At 39.8% G+C, this 8,527-nt stretch overlaps 1 protein-coding gene across 1 annotated transcript; it reads left to right on the plus strand.

Annotated features, from left to right (window-relative positions):
- Positions 1–4,119: 4,119 nt before the first annotated feature.
- CLEC3A (C-type lectin domain family 3 member A) lies at positions 4,120–8,176 on the plus strand. Its single transcript, XM_073308472.1, has 3 exons — positions 4,120–4,234; positions 6,399–6,482; positions 7,785–8,176. The coding sequence occupies exons 1-3, from the start codon at positions 4,120–4,122 to the stop codon at positions 8,174–8,176; spliced, it is 591 nt and encodes a 196-aa protein (XP_073164573.1).
- Positions 8,177–8,527: the final 351 nt, after the last annotated feature.

The following is an 8,527-nucleotide window of genomic DNA, read 5'->3' on the forward strand; positions in this document are numbered from 1 at the left end:
AGTGTATGAGCAGACAAATTCCTGTTATGCATCCTACCTTGTGTAGTAAAAATCCTGCTCCCCCCCTCTCTCTAATACATAGCACAGTCTTCTTTTTAACTAGAAAATTTCCGTTAGAAAGAATGGGTTAACATGACAGGAAAGAAGATTAGCCATCTGACCCTCCCTGCACAAACCCAGAATGACGGCTAATCACATTTACAAAACCTCACACACTAGGAGGTTGATCCATCCCTTTTCCAGACATGCAACTTCATTTAGTCAGTATCCATGTGTTTTTTCTAGTTCTGGGATTTCAGCCATAGTATCCCCTTATGCCTGCTTGGTCTGAGCTCAGCTCCTTTAAAAAGGCACTTACAAGGCTTTGAGGGACTGAGGAAATTGAAACATACAGTAGTTTTCCAAGCACAACATATTCAGTGACTTGAAGAGTTTGCAAACCTGTTACATTTAACTGAAACGAGGGTATATTATCCAGTGTACTCCATGCTTTCCACCTTGGATAGTCTGAAATGACATTTGGAGAGAGAATTGTGATAGGGAAAGAGACCTTACACTTAGCTTTATATTATCTACTTTTATCTATCCTGTTAGTTCCTCAGATTGTGCCACTTGAAATTCCACAGGTTGGCAGTGGCTCAGTGTAATTCTTGACAGCTTTCAGATTCTCTCTACAACAGACAATTAGCCACAAACTCAAGGGCTTTTCTAGCTAAGCCTATATTGGTCCCGTTTGTCAGAGTATGAAACTCTGGAAAACAACTTACTGAAACTCCAGAAATAGCTGTTGCAACAACATGTCAGTTTCACATTTTGTCCAAGCATGACATGACACAAATAGTAATCTGTTAGCTCCAAAACCTGGAGGAGGTGGTAAACCTCAGTAAAACATAGTTGGCCAAAAAGCAATATTTGAACAGCTTTCCTTTGAACAGATCAATGCATTCACCATCTTAAAAGGTCTATTCACCAGCTGTGTTTTATTTGCAGCTCTACCAACTCAGGAGATATGTGACTGACAGGACCATCCTTTACAGTAACTTCTTATTCCATGCAACAGGAAATGATTTGTGCATCCACACCTATTTCAGGAGCTCAGCCCAGCATCCAAGACTAGTTCCACATAGCTCTCTTAGTATTCAACGTGTAACTGCATGTTGTTTCCACAAATCCGTTATATACACAGTGGAGGCTAAGAATGGGTTGTTCAAAGCCAGTTTGCAGCAGCAGATAAAGATCCGACTGTCAATAGGGCATACTTTCTACCCTGAGCAGCCTCCATGGACCAACCTGCAGGTTCCTATAAATGAAGCTATCTCATTTTCTGAATGACCCTGTTATTGGAAAGCAAGTGTGGACAAACTGAGAAAACTGCTTCTAAAAACCTACCTGGGTCACTGAACAATATCGTAGACTATAAACAATATTGTAGACTATGGCTTTTGCAAGTTGGAGGTGATCATAAGACCTTGTCTAAACACACAAGCTGAACTGCTTTAACTATACCAATATAGTTAAAGCAATACATGCCCCCTCTCCCCATGGATGCAGTTACACCAACATAAAGGTACTTGTACCAGTATAGTGTATTCTTATAGGGGAAGGGAAATAAACTATACTGGCATAAGGCACCTTTACACTGATATAACTGCATCCACACTATGGGTATATTCTTTCCAATTTGTCCACAATTTCTTAAAGTAGGGTGCCCAAAAATGGACATAGTATTCCAGCTGAGGCCTTACCAATGCAAAATAGAGCAGAACCTTTATCTCAGTATCTTACGTGAGACACTCCTGTTAATACACCCTAGAATGATATTAGCCTTTTCCGCATCTGCATGACATTGGTGAGTCGCATTCAATTTGTGTTCCAGTATAACTCCCGGATCCTTTTCTGAAATACTACTACCTAGCTAAAGCAGCAAGAGTCCTGTAGCACGTTATAGACTAACAGATGTATTGGAGCATAAGCTTTCGTGGGTGAATACCCACTTCGTCGGATGCAAGCTTATGCTCCAATATGTCTGTTAGACTAAAAGGTGCCACAGGACTCTTAGTCTAGATCTGTAAAAGCAGCAAACACGGCTATCCCTCTGATACTTACTGCCTAGCTAGTTATTCCTCATTTTGTAGTTGTGCATTTGATTTTTTTTTTCTTTTCCAAGTATGGTACTTTGTACGTGTCTCTATTGAATTTCATCTTGTTGATTTCAGACCAATTTTTCAATTTATCAAGGTCATTTTGAATTCTGTTCCTATTCTCAAAGTGCCTGGACCCCTTCCAGTGTGGAAAATTTTGTGTGCACACTCCACTTCATTATCCAAGTCACTGATGAAATTATTGAAACGTACGATTCCCTTTGTACCTGATCCACAGAGGATATGAGTCTGTTACATTCTCAGCTTGGTTGCTTGACTTTTTTAGCTTGTGCTGTAGAGACTCATGCTTTCAGCTGTAGTGGTTCACAGTTCAGTCTCTGGTGTGGCAGCTTAAATGGCAGCCTATGTTTTCAAGGCAGACTATACGTTTACATACATGTCTTGTACTTGGTCAGCAGTATGTCAGAATGCCCGCTATTACAGGACCCTGCTGTGCTGTGATATTTAAGAACAACACCAAGGAGTTAACATTCCTGTTACAGAGACTTCATTATGCTGATCTACCATAACTGGGAAGGGCCTAGATCCTCTGACGAGAGATGCTAGAGAGACCCACTCATACTTCTATTAAGGGTACATTTATAAATAGTTTTTAAAGGGTTAATTAATGATTAATAGATGTTTTAATGATTAATCAAGTGTTATGGATTGTTCGAGTCAAAGAGGTTGTTTATAGCAATCCATAACACCTTCTGCTGTTGTCCTGATAACCAGGGCTTGGGAACAGCCAGTACAGACTTATGCACTATATAGGCACTTCTCTGAAACTATTATCTTGTTCTCCTGAATCTCAGCTTTTGTTCCAGCCCCGACATGCCCCGAGCTGTTCTGGTTGCAAAGAAAACCTCTCAAATGGGAACGGAATGTAGCCAGTGTAAAGAGGTCTGGATGAGTCTGGAACAGCTTTGACAGGTGTGAATTGCCCCATTCATCTCCCTGAGCTGTGAACCCAGAGACCCAGTGATGATTATCTGAACCTCAACTCCGTTAGCTCTTTCATTCCTCATGTGAAAAAGGAGAGGCACAATTCCCTGTGGGCAACATCTCGTTTTGGTGCCACAAATGGGCAAGAGGTACCACTGCTTATTTTTCCCCTTCCAATCAAGAAGGATCCAGGCCCAAGGAGGACAGCAGATTCCGTGGGCATAGTCAAGCCCCACCCAGGGAAGCCTGATTCAAAGAGCCCAGTGGACATCAATTAACTGAGGGACGTCTGATTTTGATGACTCAAGTGAGAAGCGCTTATTGTGTGGGAGGAGGCTGGAAGAGTACCAGCACTTTTCCCCTCAAATCTTACCCCAGTCTATAACACATACTACTTATGCTGGTAAACTTGTAACATCTGTTAGTCACTTATTAACCCTTTGTAAGCTATTGATAAATGTACCCTTCATAGAAAGTGACCAAAACCCCTCAGAGAGCTACAGAGCTCAGGCCTGCTGCCAAAGAACTCAGTGGCAAAACTCCCATTGACCTCAATGGAAGGAGGATCACGTTCATTGTCTAGCTTTAATTGGCTTAGGCCAGACCCATTTTCAAGAAGCTGGATGGGGATGTTGCTAAATGCTTCTATGACATTCACGTAAGTAGTCTGACTGTATCTCCTTGAAAGTGACAGTGCATGGATGAATGTTTCTTGAATGCCCATTTGCTTTTCTATGACATTCATCCTCAAAGTTTTAAATATTAACCCTTGAAAAATGGAGTTCACTGACGGCAAAACAAATAAATTGTTCAGTTCAGTCAAAGAGGAAGAATGAGAACAAGGGGGTACCTTATGCTGAAGCCAGCTGAAGCATCAAACACATTTCGTAAGCAAGGAGTACAGCCAACTCTATCACTAAGGTTTTATAAAGCTGACCTCAGCCAGTTCATATTGAGCTGTGGCTGTGTGATTTGCTCTCTTAGCTGCTATAGAGACTCTCTGGAAGAGTCTTATTAGCTTTTGAAAAGAGACATGGCACAAACTGGACTTCTAATTTTTCTCCTCATTAGCATACTACTGCTGGATCAAGCTACTGGCCAGGCTTCCAAGTTCAAAGCCAGAAAGCACAGTAAACGTAGAGTGAAAGGTAATCAGTTTAATTTGGGGGTGTATATACTATAGGCATTTACAATACTCTTAAATCTTATTTGAACCCAGTGGTTAATATTATTTTTTAAATGTATTATCAAAGAGTATCTGTGCCTTTATTTACTCTGTCTAGAGAGAAGATTTTGTATATGTTATTTGGGTTACATGTACTAGTAAAGTGAAGTGTAATGTGCCAAACTGTATTACATAAATATAGGGTACAGAGCCAAAAAGTGTCCTCTAGCTCCATTGACTTTATTTGGGATTCTGAGTTGTAAATGAGATCGCAGTTTGGCCCATGATCTTCAGTTATGTATTATATAATGGATATCACCAAGGTGGAATATCGTGTGCATCTGGTTAAAACAAGCTGAATAAACTAACAGACTCCCAAGGATTATTGTAGAGATTTATTTTCCATGACCTAGAAAGTTTTATAACTTTTAAATGGGATATTTGTGGGATATTCTTCAGTTCTAATTCTTTACGGAGTGTTGTACAATGATGGACAAAAGAAACCAGAAAGAATTCATGAGAAAAGTATAGTTTCCCAATAAAAATATGCAAAGCAAAGACAAAAACCTTGAATGTTGTTGGGAAATGTGTGTATTTAATTTAAACTTACTTCCCATTTTTTAGAAAGCATAATGTAGATCACACAGTTGGTGAATATTTGTTAGTCAGTGAAAAGTAAGCAGCTTACACAAGTCCATTTCTTACGATGCTCATACGACTCTGAAAGTCAGGAGGCTGTATGGCATTTGTTTCCCCTTCTCATGAATCTATCTGTCTAGTTTTGAGGGGTTTACACCATGTTCATTACCATGGTATCTGGGAGCCCTGATTCCTATTGTAACCCATGTGCATTTTTGTGCAGTGGCAAAGTAAATCTGAACATCGGGCCTCTTTTATTTAGGTGACTAACTTTAGACACCCAAAATTTAAAATGTCTGCCATGGCATCTTTTGGGATTGGTTGGGGTTCTTTTGCCAAGACAAGTATATAAAGCAGGTTGTAGCCCAATCACTCAATATAGTTTTTAAAGCGAAAATTCTATGGAAAAAACCTCTCAACATCTCCACCCCATCTAATAGTTAAATTAGGCCATGTCTACACTACAAAATTTTGTCGATCTAACTTACGTATGCATACAGTCACCGTAGTTATTAAATCGCTTGCGTATGTGCACACTTGGCTCCTTATGTCAGCAGTGCGTGTCCTCACCAGGAGTTCTTGTACCAATTGAATTGTCAGTGTAGGGCATTGTGGGATGGCTTTTGAAAGGCAGTAACAGTCGACGGAAGTAACTCAATTTACACTTCATTGACCCAATTTCATCGACCTTGATTCTACCCTATTCGGGGAAGTGGTGTTACTAACCTGGTGTAGAGGGACACTTACGGTGGGGGGATCCAAATTTAAGTGAAGACATTTCCACAGTGCGGTTGATGCAATGCAGCTTACATTGACCTAACTGTATAGCATAGACCAGGCCTCAAATGTACAGCCAAAACCAAATCTTTTCAGCAGCCCTAGTACAATAATGACTGATCTCTAAGTAATAGTCTGAATTTATAATTCAGCAACACATTAAAAAGTTGGAATAAGTGAACTACTATGAGAGTCCATTGGAATTTCATGTGTATTCACCTAAAGAGAGCCCAAAGAAACCAATGAGCAAAACAGCAAGCTGTCATATTAATATTATACTTAATCTTGGGAAATTAATTTTACTAAACCTATGTATTTCAAAATAGTTAAATATGCGATTTATTTGTTTATGAATATTTGTTGCTTTCTCATCCTGCATTAATATTGTGTTGGTATAATCTCGCTGATTTTGAAGGAAGAAGGTGCACTAGTGTCACAGAGCACTGAGTCTCACCCAGGTGAATGTTTTGTTTAGCTTATAATTATTACTAGAATTGCATTGCTTTGACATTGTGATTTTATGGGATTTAAATGATTGCTGCTTAATTTTATTGCATTATAGCATTTTGATTGTCCCTGAATATTGTAATTACTATGATTTTTCTCCCAACTAAAGAGTTATGCAAATCTCATACATGCAGAAGCCCATGCTATTTTAACAGGGCTTCTGATTTAAAGATATTCTTCAATTTGTATATTTATTTATTTATTTATTCATTTATTCATTTAAGAAAAGGACGGTGATCTAAAGACTCAGATTGACAAGCTGTGGCTAGAAGTAAATTCCCTGAAAGAAATGCAGGCACTTCAGACAGGTAAAACATGTTTTATTAGTCTGTTTTTACTAGGAAATGTCACTAAACATTTTTTCAGTGAAACCAAACATTCCCCTGGCCCCCCCCCCCCATAATGTTCATTGAGGAATCGTGCTTCTTTGACAAGTGGGATTCCTTAGCAACACGGCACTCAGATGTTGCCAACATCTTCCACTTGATGAAGCCAGCAATGGCCGGGACTTTGGAAGAGCCATGCTGCCATACCTTGTCTATTGCCACACGGGGAAGCATAGCCAAAAATAAATAAGATTTAATAAATGAGACTGTTGTGCAAACCAGGCATTGAATGTAATCTCTCTCTTTTAAAAGGCCTTTCTTGTTTTAAATCACCTTGGGTCACTTGAAATTAGCATTTGAAGGGAGGAGGTTGGTGGAAAAAGTGACTGGAAATGAAGCCCTAACGAATTTTACGCCCTATGTATGTTATCCTGCCAGTGGCAATATTTATCTATTGCCCAAACACAGATTTGAATTATGAATTTCCAATCAATATCTGATGATCAGGACATACTGTAAAACTAGCCCTTTAGCACTTTCTGTCTTCCATTTATTTACTAGGGACTAGGCTTAGCTAATGCATAACATGCTTTACTTTGGCACTTAAATGTCACAAGTTTGAAAAGACCTTTAGATCCTTGTCATTGGTGTGAAGCCAAGAATACACCTACTTCCTGACAACTAAACCAGCTCTGCCAACAATACAAACATCCATTTCTCCTCAGCGTACGTTATGAACCCGATGAGGTGAAGTCAAATGTGTGAAGTTGGCAGCAGGGACTATTTACAAAAAAAATGAAGTTAAACAAACAACAGGCCTACATCATCTTCCTGTGTATGTGTGTTCTCAAACAGCAGCATAAATAATCCTTGAGGAAATTACGTTCCTGGCTGGATCCAGGCTGAGAATGATGACCAAAGTAGATTAATATAAAAAGCTTACAGGTGGGATTTTCAATAGCCCCTTCTGGAATTAAGATCACAATCCCACTGAAAGTCAATATGACTTGTAGGCCTTGCTCCCTTAGGGGCTTTTGAAAATCTCCCACTAAAATGTCAACTCTGTTCTGGAACAGCCCTAGCCATTTTGCCAGCTGGGGCGAAAAATGTTCTTGGTGCTCTGCCCACCCCCACAAACCTGCCCACGAGCAGCCAAATACACAAAATAAAAAAATAAACCCAAGTGGCGCTGCCCTGCTCACCTGCCCTTAGAACCGGTCCAGACCCTATTCTAATATGTGACTCAATTTCTTAATCAATTTGCTCAACCATATCTATTCACAGTCTGTCTTCGTGGAACAAAGATCCATAAGAAGTGCTACCTGGCATCAGAAGGTGCCAAGCATTTCCATGAAGCCAATGAAAACTGCATAGCCAAGGGAGGGACACTGGCTATCCCCAGAGATAATGATGAAACCAACTCCCTTCAAGACTATGGCAAGAAAAGTCTGCCAGGGGTTGCAGACTTTTGGCTGGGTATCACCGACATGGTAAACGAAGGGAAATTTGTTGATGTCAATGGAATGGCTCTAAACTATTTCAACTGGGATCGCTCCCAACCAAGTGGGGGAAAGCGTGAAAACTGTGTCTTGTTTTCCCAGTCATCTCAAGGCAAGTGGCGGGATGAAGTCTGCCGTACTGTCAAAAGATATATTTGTGAATTTCTGATCCCGTAATTCCATTCCCATTACCTGCACCAATATTTGGTTATTAATGTGCAGGTTTTGCATGTTAGTAGTTCCTTCCATTTACAGTGATGAATTGAAAATACTTATTGAAATGCACATCTCCCACAATACACACACCTTGCCCTAAGGCAGGAATTTTCTTTATTAATTTATTTTCCATTCAACTGCTAAAAAGGTTGTGTTTACTGACGTTTCTCACCATGCAACTGTCGCATATCCTGTATGTGAGTATACATAATGTTTTGTTTTGAGATGTATTGCATCATATTTTGCCATATCTCACAGTCTGATGTTCATGTTATCAACATCGTAAAGTCAAAATCCATCTTTCAGACCCAC

The sequence above is a fragment of the Lepidochelys kempii genome, chromosome 12 (genome assembly GCF_965140285.1).
Source record: "Lepidochelys kempii isolate rLepKem1 chromosome 12, rLepKem1.hap1, whole genome shotgun sequence".
Lineage (NCBI taxonomy): Eukaryota > Metazoa > Chordata > Testudines > Cheloniidae > Lepidochelys > Lepidochelys kempii.